Source organism: Varroa destructor, unplaced genomic scaffold, assembly GCF_002443255.2.
Source record: "Varroa destructor unplaced genomic scaffold, Vdes_3.0 BEIS01000003.1, whole genome shotgun sequence".
In the NCBI taxonomy this organism is placed as follows: Eukaryota; Metazoa; Arthropoda; class Arachnida; order Mesostigmata; family Varroidae; genus Varroa; species Varroa destructor.
In genome coordinates, this window is record NW_019211456.1 from 49,894,896 (window position 1) to 49,913,852 (window position 18,957).

At 38.0% G+C, this 18,957-nt stretch overlaps 1 protein-coding gene and 1 long non-coding RNA gene across 2 annotated transcripts; one reads left to right on the forward strand and one right to left on the reverse strand.

The window, feature by feature from the left end:
- Positions 1–1,911: 1,911 nt before the first annotated feature.
- Positions 1,912–3,924, forward strand: LOC147757086 (uncharacterized). Its single transcript, XR_015323182.1, has 3 exons — positions 1,912–2,542; positions 3,085–3,135; positions 3,787–3,924. It is a non-coding gene; the product is annotated as an uncharacterized LOC147757086 (long non-coding RNA).
- Positions 3,925–4,603: 679 nt separating this feature from the next.
- Positions 4,604–7,389, reverse strand: LOC111247067 (uncharacterized). Its single transcript, XM_022797612.2, has 3 exons — positions 7,000–7,389; positions 5,691–5,886; positions 4,604–5,032 (listed from the first exon to the last, which is right to left on the reverse strand). Exons 1-3 carry the CDS (start codon positions 7,106–7,108, stop codon positions 4,768–4,770), a joined length of 570 nt encoding a protein of 189 aa, XP_022653347.1. The 5' UTR covers positions 7,109–7,389; the 3' UTR covers positions 4,604–4,767.
- Between the last annotated feature and the right edge of the window lie 11,568 nt (positions 7,390–18,957).

Genomic DNA, 18,957 nt, shown 5'->3' on the forward strand with positions numbered 1-18,957 from the left:
ACTTTTCATAAAAAGACTTTCTAACAGTCTGCCCCTTTTACAACACGAGGGCATTCGACAAACTAGAATGTGCCGCCAGAAAGACGACCTTACTTGTGCCTGAAACGCCCCTTTATGCCTGATATTCTTATTTTAATAAACTGTTTCGCTTGTTCGAGTAAATGATTTTGTGGGATTAAATATGATTCCCATGAGGTCTGTCCCATTTTTGTAGTCCACGATGTTCTCCGTGTGAACTCTGAAAGCCAGGGGTTTTTTTGACCGCGCTGACGCGGATCTCTAAGAACGTCATCAGTGGAAATACAGTTTTATACTGTTGAAGAAATATGTTAATAGTGATTGTCTACCAAACGTAGCGGTTAACGTATTGACGATCCAATTAGATTATTGCGAAAATATACACACTCAGATTTCTCAAAAAACAAAAAAAAAAACAACGCCTTAGCTTTTGAAGTGGCCCCTTGAAGAAACCCGCTCAAAGTATTGCCACTGCTTATATCCGATATCTGTATTGAAAATAAAAAGAGAGTCTATGTGAAATGTACAGAAGTAATAGTATTTATTCAAATTCAAAGATAAAAATCTGATATATATATATATATATATATATATATACACAACACTCAATTGGTTTAAGGTGCACGACCAGTCTTTCTTAAAATAAGGAATCAGACTTTGTGTCTGGAAATTCACTACGAGAACACGAAGTTCCTAAAGCAAACAAAAAGTAAGTCTACAATGTTAGTTTCCGTGATGATGCGCAGTGATAAGCTGTTGATGTTTTTTATTCGTAGATAAATGCATTTCGTGTCAGTCGTATGAAGTAGTGACCTTTTGCGAACGAACTCAATCCAGATTGACTTCATCATAACCTAGGCGTAAGTTCGGCTCTGTTGTTGTGTTAACTATTCGCCCTACGATAGTTCTCCTATTGCCCTGTTTCAGGTAAACCTCCGCGTTGTTTGTCATTTCGCTAGTTTGCAACGTTTAGACCGTCACAGACCGTTTCAGACCGTTTCATAACTTTTTTTTTACCTACGCGAAGATCGTTAAAGGTGTTTTGAATGAATAAGACTGTGTTAAGAGGATAGGAGGAACTATATGCTGACTACGCGTTCCCGACGCTTACTAAGCATACGAAAAAAAAGTATTCGTATACAACTAACTTATACGTTCTTCTAACCTAACGTTGCTTGCTGCGTACATAAATGTGTCGGCTCGCTCTTCGATCATCTTTGGCAATGCTATCGAAAAGATTCGAAGATTTACCTTCAGATATGTTAGCCTATATCTAAGTTTAAGGCAGACCATCGTACGTTTGATATAGGCCCCTATAATCTCATCGGATATTACGTTGGCGCTTGAGGACATGCTTTCCGCAGCGGAAAGGCGCTAGGAATGGTCCGAAAGAAAAGGTAAATCGGCTAGAGTTTGACACTTGAGAAAGTGTATAGTTAGGCTAACATAGAACTACTGTTAATACGAGCATTCCATAAACCACTATTGTAAATATAATACATTACCAATCACTTCCCTTGGTGCCATGAAGACGACCTTAAATTAGGTTTAACATTAAGTAACACATCGTATAACAGCAACTTGTTTTTTTTATAATTATTAAGCATTGGAAATTATTTTGCTTGAATAATTTTAGCCAAAATTTTAGGCCAGTCAAAGTTGACTGACGGATAATTTCTGACATCTGCACATGTGACAGTAAGTTATTTTTCAAGGATACATCCCATTCGATCCTGGCATAAAAGTTCGTAGAATCAAAACAAACATTTGCTATGAAGCGTTGCGTGTGACTTTATGTCATCTTTCGGAAAGTCTCTTTATATCTGTGTTTATTTTATATAGTTCAATAGAAATTTTTGATCGTTTGGCTACTGGACAGTCTACATGGTGAACTATTTATAAGAAATTGACCCTTTCGAGAATCTGAGGACTTCTCTGATTAGGTTAGCCCCAAAGGGCGGTCTCACGGTTAAAGATGCTGACCGACGTAGCAAAAAGAGAACTACGATGAGGCTGAAAAGGTGTACAAAGAAATATATGTGGAAAAATATAACGTATTGTTTGTCATCTCGGTGGATTTCGCATTTGGTCGCGCTGGTCAAGCAGTCGTTTAATACGTAATGGGAAAGGCTACAACTGAATACACATTGAACACTTTCTGCCAGTCATGAAATACGTCTACGTCTTGGAATATAATTCATAACAAGGAATAGCAATGTAGAATACGTTATGAAATTATGACATTTGACTTACTGTTACGTACTACGCCACAATGTAAAGGCCATTCATATCTATGCTTAAATGTATTCATGTAAATGCCCATCTATATTTCCGTTTAGACGCTCGATCACTGACAAGGCAAATATCTATTGACGAAATTACACCTCTAAATTAGATAATAGTTCAAATGAAGTCGCTTGAATGGAGTAACGTGATTATTACGCTCGAAAGGCCGTTTACAGAGGAGACCTCAGAAAGACCATGGAGGTCACGCTATCACGTCACCAGGATATGCCATAGCATCGTGAGTAAAGGTAGAAGAAGCTCCACATTTACTATATGAAGCTAACACCAAATGTAACTTTTAATGTTATTCTTTATCGTCATGCCAGCTATCATCTGTAAATATCTTATATGCATAGCAGTATTTACCGTTTTTGTTGCTCTACATAGGTTTGCAATGTACAAATCGACAGTCTTCGACTCTCAAAACATCTTCTCGTCACTACCATGTCTCTCACTTAAAAAAAAAAATGCATTCGTCTGCTAATGACCGACCCTTATATATCGTTGAAAAAACCTATTTCTCATCTATGATCATCCGATTCGGGTCATAGGATATTACCTCAGGTTGCATATATTTTGAGGTACTGATATGACGATACTAAATAACAATACAGCGTCTTGAACACATCTTGATCAAAGAGATACCGACATATTTGCGAAGGATATGATGCCCTTTATGAAGGCTTTATAGCCGAGATTAATATTTAAAAGTGGCCTGTCGCAATGTTGTTCAAAAATGGCTTTTTTGATCTAAAAACGCACTCCGCTACGCCCTTTAAGATCGTCGAAGCCCGCGCTAAGGCACTTTTGAGCAGAGACCACGATTGTCAGGTAAGTAAACCTACATTTCCTAGCTACACATAAAATCCTCATCGTCCGTGACAAAGATCCTACGTTCTTTACGAAGCTATTTGACATAAAAAAAGGTATGTAAAATTAGGCAGGTTTATTGCTGGCATATTCATCTTTGTTGCAATATGTAGCTCGTTCTGGAGGAAACGATAACAATCGATTAGGAGAGCTCTTAATTATAGAGAGCTAATTACTGGGCTACCTCTGCAGCCTGTGGGCATCGACATAGAATCCAAATAGTTTTTTGGTTGAGCTTTTTTTTAGCGTGCTATATCCACCGTTGAAGCTCGATCGAAAACTTCGTTATCTGAACTAAAGTCTGGCAATGTTTACCACAAAGGCTTGATTATGACTAAACAAAAAATAGAAAACAGAAGTAACCAACATAAATTGTTTTTTTTTTTTATGCAGTAATGCCTAACGATATATATATAAGCTCCGTTATTGTCTTTCACGCTTATTTGGCTATGCGAGTCGCCGTTATACGTTTCGGGTACCAACTAGACGAATAATATATCGTCTAATAAAAATATACCAATTATACAATCTAACTATAACGTATCCTGTGCTTAGCCCACAAAGTGCAGCATTATAGTTTGTTCGAGTGACTTTTAGCGTTTCCTATTCCAGTGACAGTAATAACGGCTGGGAGAGCTAGTCAGTGCGGGATTTCTCAGAACAATGAGCCACTGCCGAACCAGGAGGTTCTTGGGTCCATCCTGTCAACGCGGACGTGACAGCAGCGTTCAGGAAGGATGGGTGTCTGCATGACTCGTGACGGGATTAGTTCTAAGCTTCTATAAGCATGTAACAATATTGGCCACGGGAATCAGCTCAACGGAACTAGCAGTAGAAATTCGTTCTATGCTGTCCAAATGATGAGTGTGTGCGTTATCTAGAACTGTTCGCAAAGGTTTGAATATAAGAAAAAGTCATTACGAACTTATATATATATACACACCGTAATGAACTAAAATAAAAGTTGTTTAGCCATGACGATGTGAGTTGAGCCACCTGAACTGACAAGCTTAATTCTTCAAAGATTCGAGGTTCCCTTGCGGCGCGCAGTGATGTAGCATCTATTCAGCCTTATTGGTGTTGACATGTAGTTACTAATTATTGTTATTTATATTTAGCCTCTGGGTCGGATTTATCAATCTATTGACTCTTTGAACTTCGTTCCTAACGCACAGATTTAGGTAACTGTATTTGATGTTAGCTTTACTGATGTGTTCGATGTTTAAGAAGGGCATCGTAAGAGGCAAGCCTACGCCTCTTTTCTGTCTTAAATTAAATAATATGTTGTAGTGATTCTAGCCGAGTCGTCAGTTCGTGGAACTATCTCAGCTAAGCCTCAGTTCTTTCTCTATGTGACACTATAGATCATATATGTATTTGTAGTTTGTTGATAGGATCACATAACAGGGTGAAGAAAAACAAACAATCCTTAAACCTCGTGAATTTCGATGGTAACGTTAATAATATGTAGGTGTTTATTGTAATTAATGAATTGCATTAGGGAGAGAGAAAAAGAGTGATCATAAACTGTTCTATATGGACGATTTTTTTTTTCTGCTATGTTTGTTGTAGAGAAAGCAAGGCGATCAGATTTTAAGTCAATGTGGGCTGGCATTTTGGTCTGATAAAAGTATGTTCAAGGATATTGTCCAGCTTCGGTGGCCATTTCGTCTCATTTGTGCACTCCTGTTCACAGATGCCAGCCATATGGTCCTGCCGATCACAGTCGACCATGTAGACTCCTACGAATTCAGTACGTTTAATATCCCATTGTGGGTTGCAAAACCATGTCACGTTATAATGGTTGATCCAACGATCTTCTTTTCTCTCATAAGCGGCCCAATCGCGACATGCGCACCTGCAAATCAAAACCAGTTACGACGAGTTCATATGGCCAAACATTCATCTTGTTTAGAAGACAACTTACGTACAAAAAAAAAAAGGATGACAATAGATAAGTCTTCGTGACCAATTGATAGTTAATCATCCTCAATAACAATTAATTGGTCCGGTATTAAAAAGCGTCCTTTCTCCATGCCTGGATAGCTACACAGTGAATTCTAAAATACTGTTCCAATCATTCAATGAAAACCCAAAACTTCGTATATCTCTGAATTTGTTTCCTATCTTCAGATGCCTTTGAGGCACTGTTTTATGTTACAAGAATAATACTACATGACCTGTGACCTAAAAAAAGTGTTATTATCTTCCTTTTGCTTCAAATATTTATATAGTTAATGTTAATGTTAATAGTTAGAACTTCAATTCTCCTAGTGTTGGTGCAAGAAAAATGAAGGGACAAAAACAGAACAGAGACCTTCCTCTGTTAATTCCGTACGCAGCAATTTTTTCCATAAGTAAGTTTTTTTTTTCATATAAGAATGTGAAAGTGCCAGGACTGGCGCAATTTCTACCTTGCCCATTGCTTTGACTTGCTGCAGGAAGTTTCTAATAGAAGGAAATATGTCGCGATATGTTAAAGTGATATTATTGTGTTGACATCGTGCAATCGTGACCTGTCTCGATTTGCGATGGCGTGGTAGAAGATTCTTTTCTCCGGGTGATACTTGCAGACCTCGTAGATTCGTCTAGCTGAAAGATATTTCTCACTTGTGAAACGGTATTTCAGTTGACAGACGGGCGAACATGGGATCAGTTCGCCCTGTGGTACCCAGACATACGCTGGGCCGTCGGGACCGGACTCGCAGTTTGCTATGAACGATACCCAGAAATTGCAAAAGTGTTGCTATGATATAAAATCAGGCTTACTTTCCATAGTCGGGCCAGACGATGCGTATAATTAAAACTATTTTCTACTAATTTGAATGTTTGCGCTTCTGGCTAGATCGTAAAAGGTGTTAACGTTACATTTGAAGTTGCCCAATTCATATAGATCTGGCATGCATGTAGTTGAAAAATTAGAAGTTTTGGTACAGAAATTTCGTAGATGCTATAATGTATATATATAAGATATAATATATGAATTATTTATACATTATATCTATTGGCTATCGATAATTTGTTTTGGGTAGTAGGTTAAACTGAAATACTTTGAATTGTCTTAATGGCCTTTTAAATTATGTATCCGAAGTGCGGGATACGTAAAGGGTACGTGCTGACTTAAAAACCTACATTCTTTGATATTTTGCCGAAGATTTTCTAATGTTCGATACATTTGCGGAATTTACTTATCGGAAATAGATAATGTGGTAATCGTCTTCGTTGTTCCAGAGCGTCAACTCCTCTAAGTGTCGTCCCAGAAAACATCTTTTAGAAAGGTCTTTTCTTTTTTTAACAACATAAACAGGCTAGTTACAGTATGCGTTCTTCTACAAAGCTGAAAAAGGTCAATGTCTTTGTCAATGTGAAACGACGTTTCTCAGAAATTACGTTTAGTTACGTTATTCGTAATAATGTGATGATGGTATTTTTGTTTGTAAGTGGGAAGCTATATACTTGGGAAGCAAAGGTTGTTGATTCATGACTCTTAATGTACTCCGATCTAGTCTCAAAATCTCTTATCAAAGTAAACAGGGTCACACGTATGCTGTTACTGTGGAAGCTAAGGCTGGCGAACCCAGCTGCTATTGGTTCGTGCCCCGGCACTTTTACTAGCCAGCTTTTATAATTGATGCGTAACAATAAATGCTTTGGTGCGCCTTAGGTAAAGGAAAATACTAAAGTCCCTGATGTGTTTGGTTCGGAAGGAAGATTTTGCCCGAGCTGCGACTGGTCAACTTTGAATAGAGGCCTCTTTACTCGATCCTATTTCAGGGTATCTAATATAATGTACCCATTTAATAGAATAGTTTTTCTAACACTTACATCTATGCATATTTTCAGGAAAGCAGAATTGCTCGAGTTCGGCAAATTTAAATCTTCCGGCTAGCATCAACAAGCTTAACACCTCTATTTTCAGCAAAAGCGATTCCATCTCGTGGCTTTTGAGTCTATCGGCTATCACTGTAACGCACTTAACAGAGTAACTTTTTCAATTTGAACTTCACCAAATCATGTTTCACGTAACAGAGTGGGCGATACGATCGTCGTTTGTCAAGGAAGGCCTCTCAAAGAGATTGCGGAGCCTTCGATGTGATGTATCGACGTTAAAAGTAGATTACGTGCTTGGAAATGACGCAGACGACTGGGCTCTCCCTTAAATTAGGAGAGGTTTCGCTGACAGTCTGCTGTCGAATCAGAGCGTCTTATGGTATAAGCAGCTAACGGTATATAGTATCTCGGCGGACTGTACTCTACGATGGGAGGCTTCTATGTGACGTTTGAGTACGTTGATGAAGATCGAGAACGACAGAACAAGCGAATCTCGCACCGCTGTCACAGGGCTAGCCAATGAGGTCACGCGGTGTCGCCGCTTGAGTCAGCATGCAAATGCTAGCAATGCACAATCACTAGAGATGACTTTTATTTTACCAGCTTGTATAGGAATGCATCTAGCCACAAAACAGCTCAGAGTGGATCACCAGTTTCTTATTGACCAAGCTCTTAATTTAACAGGAGCTCCTTCTGCTGCTGAAGTGGATAGCACGACGAGCGTGAAAACACGAATATGATTCGTGAGTCTTGATAATTATTGTTATATTCCAATTAAACATAAAATATCCATGACGTTACTACAGCGAGCAGTTCAAGCTTTCGTAAGTAAAGAACTTAAAGATAATTAACAAAGTTGCACAGACCTAACAGAAATATCAATGCAGTTGTACGTGAGAAAGAAATATGTCATGTCAATAATAATTCTAAGGGAAGAATAGGATACATCAATCAAAATTAGGTAAACTGTTCAAGGTTGGAAAGCAGTTGTAATGGTGAGGCGGGCGAAGAGGTTATCTGTGAGACCCAACAAAAGAAAAGGAAAGATCTTCAATAAACGACTTTTTCAAGAAGTTCTGGGACTTTCAGGTTATTGGGAGCTGGTAATTGAGACCCTGGCAAAGTAATCAGTAACCGGGGTCGATGTACGAAAATACACGGGGTGCGTTGAACGACCGCGACGTGAGAGCTGATGCAATAGCATCCTTAGGTAGACTGACATGGGAAACTAGAGGGTACGGCCGAAGTTCATGGAATAAAGAGACGTCAAGAAGAGTATGTAGCGAACGGTGATCGGGAAGATAAAGACAGTACAGCGGAATTGGGAGGCAACATGTAGGCCATTGTGTTGTAAAACCTGGAATTGCTTCATTTTGCACGGTCCGAGAATAGTGAATGATGCAAAGATTTACTGTTAACGTTAGTATTTTTGGGAAGCGTCACGTGTTTACGGTAGGAAACAGTGGAGACAACATAGAGGTAAACGAATCACTGTGTGAATTTTAATTCTTTAACGCTGTTACGCATTTATAAATAAATAACTGATACAATAATAATAAAAAACTTGACCAAACTTGATAAAATACCCTAATAATAATAATAATAATTAATTGAATTATTGTAAGAAGAGCCATGATTTAGTGTCATCATTTGTCGACTTTATTATTAAGGTACAAATTTTTAGTAACCAAAATTTACTCCATAGAAAATATGACGAATTTCCATGTCAACAGCAGTATATAATATGCGTAGAAGGTAGTTCGTTGTTAACTTGATAAGATTTTGCAGTAATTGCGTCATCCGCTACGTTACAGTATAATAATGTAAAGGATTAATTTTTGTTTTTGCTCGTTTCGTAAAAAGGAGAGCTTATTGCAGATTTTTGTAAACATTCGTACTTTGTGAAATACTAACCTGAGAGCTGGCTGGTCTTTCGACTTTGGATCAAACCTACAGAACTCATGTTAGCTTCTTTGCGATAACTTTATCACTAGCAGGAATATAGATTTACGTCATATTAAAAGGTGCGGTTGTCAGTAACGCCTATGATCGTAGTATTGTTACTCTTGCAGAGCTGTGATCTAAATCTGCTCGGTGTTCGTGTAGAAGCCGTTGAGGTTTCGCTTATTCCTTCGACTCCGGAAAAATCCAAGGTATATTAACTAACGTCGGTTTCTCATACAGGACAATTAATTTTAGAGTCATCTCTGATTTATTTTCCGCTCCCGTCGATGCTAATTACTTATGTTCTATTGGCTAGCATATTGTATTGGGTGGCCCACATTTGCTTACCACGTTAGAGAAACAGGGATGATTTTTGTGAATCCATACATCTAGCCCGTACATACGAATATGTAAACGATCATTCTGTAGCCTTAAGATACCTTAATCTAAACGAAGGCATTGCGGTAGCATACGCTGATCGGAGAGATAACCAGATCGACTCGAACTTGTTGGCTCTGGTCGATTCCTCTCTGGAAGCTTGCTCTTCGCTAACTGTCGAATTACTGGAAAATGTAGTTCAAATAACAGCGGACCCATGCACTGAGTTTGGACAGTGAAAATTCACGCATTAGAAGAGCGGAGAAACCAACTCGTTCTTTCCCATTTGAGAGATTAATCTCAAGTTAGATAAATGCTAGTGGAACCTAGCTTTCCTTAAAATCATCTAAAGTTGTATATACTTTTATCATATCAGCTAAGATTTTTTTTCTTCTAATGTCTTCTGTTTTATGTTCACGTCTGCTCGACATATTACTTGTTTCTACTAAATCAGGCAAGTATCTACTTTTTTTGTTTTGTTTTGTTTTCTATGTTTTTCTTTCATTTTCAATAACGTTTACGCAACCTTATATGCTAGACTATGAACTTACTCGAAATGAGTTGTTTTCCCAGTACCTCAAACTATTCACATTGTAGCACCTTTTGATTGTTTGACGCTTGTGGAACTTATCGCGCATCTTGCGTCAGTTATCCAGCAGCCTTCATAGTAACGCTTAAAATCCGTTTTACAAACTCCAACTATTGCTCCTTACTGGCTGATAAGAAATTATTCATTGATGATATCTGTTAATTTCCCCCGTAAATTAGCAACACATGCCGCTTCTTAAGACACATCCTGGACCGGGTCAATATTTAACAACGACTTTTTCCTATCGTCATCTATGCAACCCAAAGCAGAATGTGTTGGAAAGAAGGTACATGGCAAGCAGTTGCGTACGCCTGTATAAAATCTACGCATCGCATAACAAACGAATTATACAGACGGTATATGTCGCCCTGCTATCATCAAAGTTCCAGGGTACCTTGCATGCGTCTATCTCTGAGTATTTGAAACAGCAATCAATGTCGTCTGGGACTAATAAAGATTTCTCGCTACCCCAGTATCCATAATCGCTCATATAAAAATACCAACAAAATAATTTTCAGGGAAACGGCTGAAAAAACGATTTTTCCCGCTGTCGAGGTGTCTCCTGCGGCGGACGAAAGCAACGCACCTTATTGCCATGGCATAAATGATAAGTTCGATATGCACTATACGACAAACGTGATTAAATCAAGAAGTATACACAGAAGCATCAGTACAATTGTAAATCCTGTATTTATGGCAAGAATTGATACGAAGAATCCCGCGAAGACTACCTAAATCAGCAGAAAAATTTAACAGTTGCTGTGCCATAAGCGACCTGTAAGATTAGTTCCTCTAGAGCTTATCTAGCGATTATGTCTCTATAGTATGAAAACTGGATTCGTCCGTCCGTCTCTCTGTCTGCCGCCGTGTCTGTCCAACCGGAATTGGCTCTGTAGTGTAATTGCTTTGAGTCGCTTTCTCTAAGACGTTCGATTTCCAGAAATCAGCTTTTGTGTGACATTTTACTAATTGGATGAATGGCTTATTTTTCGAAAGCGGGGTATAGATTGAACCTCTTGTCTCCTAGAACGTAATGCTTATTTGAGCAGATTGACCCTCTTCGACAATCTTAAATGTTTCTGAGAGAGATACTGTTTGTTTTTTTTTTGAGCTTTATACAAAAAGATCAAAATTTAGGGATTCTTTTTTTATTTTTGCTGAAGCATGAATCTCGGCAATATGGTTTCACTTCGTTTCGCTCGATTGATACTTTTCTTGAGGCAGTTTCTTGTATGAGATGCAATGCTAATTTGGTTAACTTGCAAAAAGGTTTACAGTCTTCTCTTCGATTGTTCCTCTTAATGTTCTTCGGTTGGATGAATATTTTTCTACGAGATACTTTATTTGTCATAAGGCAAGTTTAAGTAAGTTGACGCTTTTTCTGTCAGTTGTCCATACGTTCGCTGATAGACTTGATAAAGTGCAAGTGACAAATAGTGTACACCTTTCGATTACCATTGAGTATCATTACTGTTGAGGAATACTCTTAGCCGAAATATATCGATGTGAAATTCGGGGAATAGATTATTGAGATTAGAATTATTGCTGCAGGAACACTTCAGTGGGATTACTCTACCTATTGTATATGCCTCAACCGTCAGTTACTCACTTCCGTCGGATTCAACGCGAATATATGTCCCGCTTAAAACGGTTGGCAAATATTGTAGGCAGATTTTCATATTTGTGTGTAACTGTAATTTTTGTCGAAATTATTGATAATATGCCTGTGCAGAATTTTAAGTAACAGACCGATGAAAATTTCAAAACTGAACAAGTACAACGGGATATTGCCAACGCGAGCGCAGAGGTAACCGTAGCAGAGTAGGTGGTGCAGCATAGATGAGGTTTTAGGTCGGCACACGACCTTACTGTGCATGTAAGAGATGAGTGAAGTTTGTTTTGACTTACATTGGTTATTTTAAAGTCGTGATCAGTTATTTCTAGTGGCAAGGTGCATATAGTGTAGTGACGGACTAAGGGCAATGGGTAGAAGAGGCAACTGAAGCATCAGAAATTAGGACATGCAGCGAAACAATAGGGTGACTGGATTCCTTTTACCTTGAAAAAAGCCATTTGTATAAAAAGCTAACAGACTAGGTGGGTCAGGGTAACTGCAAAGGGATAACTCTCAGTGTGTACCCGAGCTATCGTTTTTGTTAGGTATATAGAATTTACTAAATCTACGCTACTTTGTGTTCTTTTTTTTCAACCCGGTTTCAACTAGCAGTAATCAGCGCATCCAACAACAAGGTGACTAAATATTGAATTTTTGACACGCGTTACGGGCACAAGCTTCGTAGCTTTTAGATTAATCGATGTTACAAATTCTAGCGAAAAATTATTGTCTCTGGCAAAAAAAATGTCAGGCATCTGAGTGATGGTTAACCATCTAGCAAAAGACAATATGACATGGCAATGAGCTAGACTGTGCTTTGATTTAAATGATGTTGAATACGTAACTGTGGTTGGGGATTCCGTACCAGGTATTCGAACCCAGTTCGTTACTGTTGTTTACACGGCACTTCTGGCGCAACTGTTGGTAGCTTGGAGACCGTTGGTGCGTTGGCCGTTGACAGCCCGATTGAGATAAAGCAAAATTTCCCTCTGTGTTGAATTTCTGGCGGAAGCAGATTGATCGTCCATTAGGCAGACTCGCGACAAGGGCACAGTGAGAATCTATTTAACATAATATATAATGAGCATGCTAACGGTCGACAAGGAGCATAGCACAAAATACCTGATTAACCGTGTAGAAATATTCTCATTTGGAAACAATGAATCAAATCTACCTATAAACCCGTACGCTTGTAACAACAGAGTTATCCTTATATTTTGATACTTGTTCCTTTTTCATTTAAACGCTAGATCTACCGCCTGGAATGAACTAACTTAACCTTGCTGAATATCTGCAAAAAGGACAAGAGTTAGATTGAACCCAGTCATGTATGTCCTTGTGTAAGGTGATTGTATAGACGATACAATGTCAAACTCTGCACATAAACGATTCATTTACCGAACCGACGTACAAGTTAACCAACTTTTCACTCGTTATATGCATCAAATAAGACACACCGAAACTAGATATAAAATATATTGTAAGTTATTGTTATATTTCGAATGTACAAGTTTACTACTTAGAGATGGCGAGTCATGACTGTACTTACTGTTTAAAAATGCAATGGGTACCGCATATTGGCGGTACTCTGGATCAGGCTGGATTAGTCTTATCATCGTCAAAAAAAGGGGCAGCTGCGTTGGGAGTAGTAACTACGCTTTAAATGCGGATCCCTTTATTGCACTGGGGAGTTATTAGAAAGAAGCACACATATACATCACTGTGACAGTTATAATAGACATTCTAAATATTAATAGAAATAAGATTAGGGTGATGAGATGCTAGCTAAATCTGCACAGAAAACGAACGCTTAATTCTATCCTATACTTAAATAAAATATGTGAAGCTGATTCATTTGGACAAAGTTGATATTTAAGTTGTAGAAAGGTGTTTGACTCTATGTTTTTAATTAATCAGTTTGGCCACCTACAGGAAAAGAGGAGGAAGAAGATAGGTCAACTCATTTAAATACGTCAGGCTTTCTTATGCACACATATAGAAGAAAATGAACACAGATCTTATTTCAGTTAGCATAAGACCTACAAAAAATGGCAGGCAGAAAAATAGAACAGAGTATTGGCTCGATATCTTAAAATTATTGAATTCGAAAGAAAAATATATTTATTCTAGCCAAATTAAACTTTTTCTAAATAAGCCCTTCTCTGTTATGGTGACAATTTCCTTGTCTAATACAGACTGTTTCTGAAGCCAAAGTGTAATAAAATGTGGATTTAGGTCGCGTTTGAATAGTGTTAAACTGTATATAAAGTAGCTCGTGAAATATCTAAATAGATATTTGTTTTTTTGATATCGCTGTATTATTGCCATTTCAATCGCACAAACAGCCAGCTCCCTCCGAACAGTAGAATTATTGCCTTCACAATATATTCAGATATTCTCAATACTATCGATAGCATATTGAACAGCAAATCTGAGCAAGTAAAAAACACATGTGTACGCTTATGTAGTAGCACGGCGGGCCGTATCTCCCACGGGCCTAACGTTTCAAAGGGTAGCCACGTTCACAATTGCCAGTTAATGAAGGGAATGATGGCCTGATCCAATTCTACGCAAGTGCACTTAGTGGGAAGCAACCTAGTCGGTACAGGTTCTAGATCAGTCACCTGGTGATCCTTGTACCTTCATTGGACCGAGGCTATTCATTCAATTTATGTTTATAGTGTTGTTTTTCTATTAGGACATTTTCCAATCTGCGTTTGCGATATATGCTGAGCTATTTAATCATTCCTATAGAGCTACGAACTATTATATGGAAGGCGTTCTTTGGCGTGGTTGTGAATTTCAAATATATATGAAATAGATATAACACAGGGTTTTTGTTAAGACTCGTATAGAAAAGTGTTTAGAAGTAGGTATATGGATCTTGTGTTATATTTAGGTGGATCTAATTTCTGAATGGGGGAAGCGAAAACACTACGTAAACGTTCGGTGTTGTTTGGGGCCGTCTCATTATAGAAGCAAAACGACAGTGGAGAAGGCCTGTTTGAAAACAGGCTGAGCAGTGGCCCTGCTATTTTTACTGTTGCCATTTCAACGGTTGACACAGTTGCGCAACCACCTTGCTAGTTGTAGGACAACTGTCAATGCGCCTTCTGCTATCTGCGAGTACCTCGCAAAAAAAATCTGGAAATGCTACTTTTTAAATCTATTACCACTGAATCTGGTGAAATTTCCTCTGGTGAACTTGACGTTCGCAGCTGCCGTTATGCATTACGTGATCGAAACGAACTAAGCCTATTCTCTATCCGTAACGTGAACCTTGCATATGTCTTTAAGGCTCATAGATACTTACATTACCAGAACTTTTCTTTTTTGTAAATTATACTCCTGATATTTCGTTGAAATTAAAGCAGTTTATCATAGTTTAAGCGATTTCTTACTGTTCGAGGCCAGTTTTTATGCGGTCAACTTAACAAGAGAAATCGATATATTAACAACAATTTGATAACTCGGAATCCCGGTCAAAGTCACTGTGGTACACCTCGTTGACGGAAGTGAACACACGGATGATATGTCCTGCCGTGGCTAAGTGCGTCCTATTTGAAGGTGATAATATATAGTAATAATAATGCATTGTGAAAATGTTTGTATATCCTTGATTATAGGCTACGTATGCGCCTACTAGTAAATATCACTGTTGGTTGCATCTCGTCTGAGCCCGTTGGTACCTTTTATAAAGGTAAATGAAGAAGCTGGACTGTACTAAGTGGACCTGACCATTTACAAGTTCGGTCAATGCCTATAATGTGATCACGGCCTTTGCTAATTAAATTATCAGAATTGCCTTACTGTTCTTCTGCCAACAGATTTTAGCAACAGTTCTTTGAGTCCAAGAAGATTACCTTATGCCTTCAACAATTCAGGCTGCCTTGGATGCAATGTTCATGATTGCCCTCAAGATGCTCCAAATAAAGACTAGGATCAAGCTAACTTAGTAAATCATATGGAAACTATCAGCTAAATTTTAAAGGAAAATTAGATCGGAAATGAAATGCGTCGCTTAGATCTGACAGATTCAGACAATTCAAATAGCCTATAAAGAACTTCACTGAATTTGAAAATTCCAGAAGTTTTCAATACCAACGATACCCAACACAAGTAATCGTAAAGGGCACAGAATTTTTTCACCGTTCAATCGCATTATAGCTGCAAATGATTTTATCCTACACGGTCATGTCTTCTATTTTATATTTTGAAATTATTTCTGCGGGCGAAGTTTTCAATACGATTAATAAAGTAGGGCCTTTATTTAAAAAAAACGCGAAAATAACAAAGGCCGTACAGCGAGGTCATTTAAGAGTTCTCTAACAACAACAACCTCGACCACATGAATTGTATAGCATTGTGTAAGAACTTGTAGCCTACATAATGGTCTCGATTGTAGAGGCTTAGCAAAGACTTATAGCTCTACCAGCTAGCGGTCACGACACCGTTATCGATATAGCCGTCAACACAGAAGTTAAGGGTCAACTTATTGCTACATGAGCACAGTTGCATCCTTTGAGAGAACTGGCCTTTCATACGAGCTGTATATATATAGTCTTTGTATGATGGTAACGTCGCCTGAGGCACAAAAGTCTAACTCGGAATCGACTGTGTATTGGTGATATTCCGCATGGTCTTTATGGGAAATGTGCTTCATCAATATTTAAAAAAAAAAGTAAGCGTTCGCATGTGTGCATTTACATATATGTATGTAGAGGCCTCTTGTATTTAGTCAGGGCGGAAGCAATTATTATACACAAATTGAAATTAAATACCGTAGCATTACCTACAGCATGAAGATGTTCAGCTTCGCTTTCGAAGTGCTTTGTAAATTTTCCGTTTTTAACTAGAGTTTTTGCTCTCTGTTTTAGCGGGTGCTATAGTCGGCTAGTGGTGGTAATTATTTCCATGAAGGTCAAATATTCAGGCCACCTTTTCAATTGCGGCCATGCATAAGCATATGTACACTTCGTAAAGTACTAGGAAGAGAGCAAGGATTAAGGTTTTCTTTATGGATTCCGTTACACTCTTATGTTATGTGCATAGCCAGTTTACATTGAACGTGCTCAAAAGCTTCCAGCTGTCGTTTGAAAACAGGTCGCTGGGCCTAACAATTGGCAAATCTAAGCTTTTCAACATGCTAGTATAAAACCTCTTTGATTTCTAATCATAAGACAAGTGGGTAAATAATATGGCTTACCAAAGTAGCGGAGAGAACTGTTTGTGTACAGATACACCTTCAAATCGCCAATAGAAAAATTTCAATATACCTTGCAAATCGGAATCGTTAGTGTGGGCAGTTCTTTATATTTGCAAAATTAATTTATCGGTTATTAGAGGCTGACACAACGTATTTTGACAGCAAACTTCCTGAAAAACTGACCTACAAGAAAGGCTGGCAATCTTTGCACGATTTTTTTTATGCTAACGACAGGTGTCGGCAACAGCTTCATGTAAGCTGATAAAATCTAAATTCAAATACATGTTTGTACAAGGGTGGCAGTTTCCACATTAAGTAGCATTGAGTTATACTTCACAATGCAGTACCGACTTTATGACTACTGCCTTTTGAGGCATGGTCTTTACAAAAGAAAAAAGAAAACCAATACTCGTTCACCAGTACTGTCGTACAACCGCGTCTCTGCCATTATTGCAGCTTTAATGTCATGTATCAGTTAGATAATTGTTTATCTATTTTTTTTATTCTAGAAGGGCCCTAATCGTTTTTGTGAAGCCACCATGGTGCAAATGGCACGTCTTCAAAGAAATCTTTTTTAGGCCAAAAAGTACCGAAAATGTCTTCTTCTCAGCCGTTAATGCAGTCTGAGAGGAACCTTACTTTAGGAAGGAGGAACTTAACCAGTTGCATCAACAATTGGGACGGCTGACGATTTACAAAACATCTACGTTTACGATAAACATCCTCTATTTTCCAATTCTACATATATGATTTTCAAATTAGATTCAGGAAACAGATTTTTATTTTTTTACCACGAAACTAAGTCTGGCGTATGCTATAAACAATAATCAAGTCGTTGAAAGAAGAAACACGTACTTCTCTATTGCTTATTTGCCTTGTTTTTCCTAAAAATCACATGAAACTCTAGATGTAGAAAAACTACGGGTAACGTAAATCAGTGACGACCTAATCGTGATGGTAACACTAAATAATTAGCACAAGGGAGTGGGACTTAACTCGAAGACCGCAGGATGACTAGATCACGATAGTGAAATAGTTGAATCAAGGTAATCAAAACAAAGTAACGGTATTACTGCAGCAATATTGCATCATTTTTCAAACAGTATAATCGGCATATTATAATCGGCTTTATACAAACAAGGGAGTGTTTGTATACAAACAAAGTATAGAGCTGTCGATTAAGGCTACGATTGCTGATACTGTGCTCTCTTCAGTCATTGGTATAAAAGGCCTGCATGTAGCATTCCCCTGGTGCTATAAAATACCCGTATCAATCTAATATGTTACTAGTCGATGAAACAAAAGCTTTATTTGCTTTCCACTGCAGACAGCATTGCCTGTCTGAAATAATCTTTTTTGCTTAATTAATCTTAATTGTTGCAATATTGCCAGAAGCTTGAACATATAGATAAATGAAGTAAATCAGAAGTTATGGAATGGTTCGTTGACAATTGCAGAGTCTTCGTTTCATATTTGTTAAAGTACAAAAGAGAGGAAAGAATGAGAATGAAAAAGGGGTGCACGCTAATATAATTTCTACGATCGTTCAACACTACATAGTACACACAGTATAGGTGTGCTACAGGGTATTTTGAAATCATGACTATAATAACCTTAATTATACACTACATATACTGACGCTACGGTATTATAAACTCATACAATAGAATTTTCGAAAGAATGCTCTTCCGCACCTCTTCAGATGTATACCGAAAACTTCTCTCAACTTTCATAGACAAATTGATAGACTTTCATAGACGAACAGAATATAATCCCATCAGGCGATAAAGACACATGCACTATTTAGAAATAAAAACTATCGAAAAATGATGATACAGCTGTATTCTACAAATCTCAAATGGGATAACCTAATTCTAAATTCGCCATAATATTGTATTTTATAAGTAATTCGGTATAACGTTTCTCATGCGTCTCCTGGACATTACAGAAATCAGAACCCTTGGAGAAGTTAGGATTGCGTCTAATGGATTTGCGCCCAGCGGTCAGAAAAGCGTTGTATCGAGCGGTTTGATTAGTTAACGTGTTCTTTTCTAGTTTTTACCTATATGAATGTATTCCCTCATTAAATAAAGATGCAACAACGGTTCAGGATTTACTTAAAATGCAAATATTTTGTTCTTCAAGCTATCTTCCCGCTCTAGGTAGTAAGCTACAAATACCATCGATTAGTTGATGTACAGCAGACTAAGCATTCGATTT

Excerpts from the sequence above, each read along its gene's own strand:
- LOC111247067 (XM_022797612.2), bottom strand. The coding sequence starts at position 7,108 with ATGGAATCGCTTTTGCTGAAAATAGAGGTGTTAAGCTTGTTGATGCTA. Across the intron at positions 5,887-6,999 it reads TCCTGAAAATATGCATAGAT|CAAACTGCGAGTCCGGTCCC; the intron begins GTAAGTGTTAGA and ends TATCGTTCATAG. Across the intron at positions 5,033-5,690 it reads GCCATCGCAAATCGAGACAG|GTGCGCATGTCGCGATTGGG; the intron begins GTCACGATTGCA and ends TTTGATTTGCAG.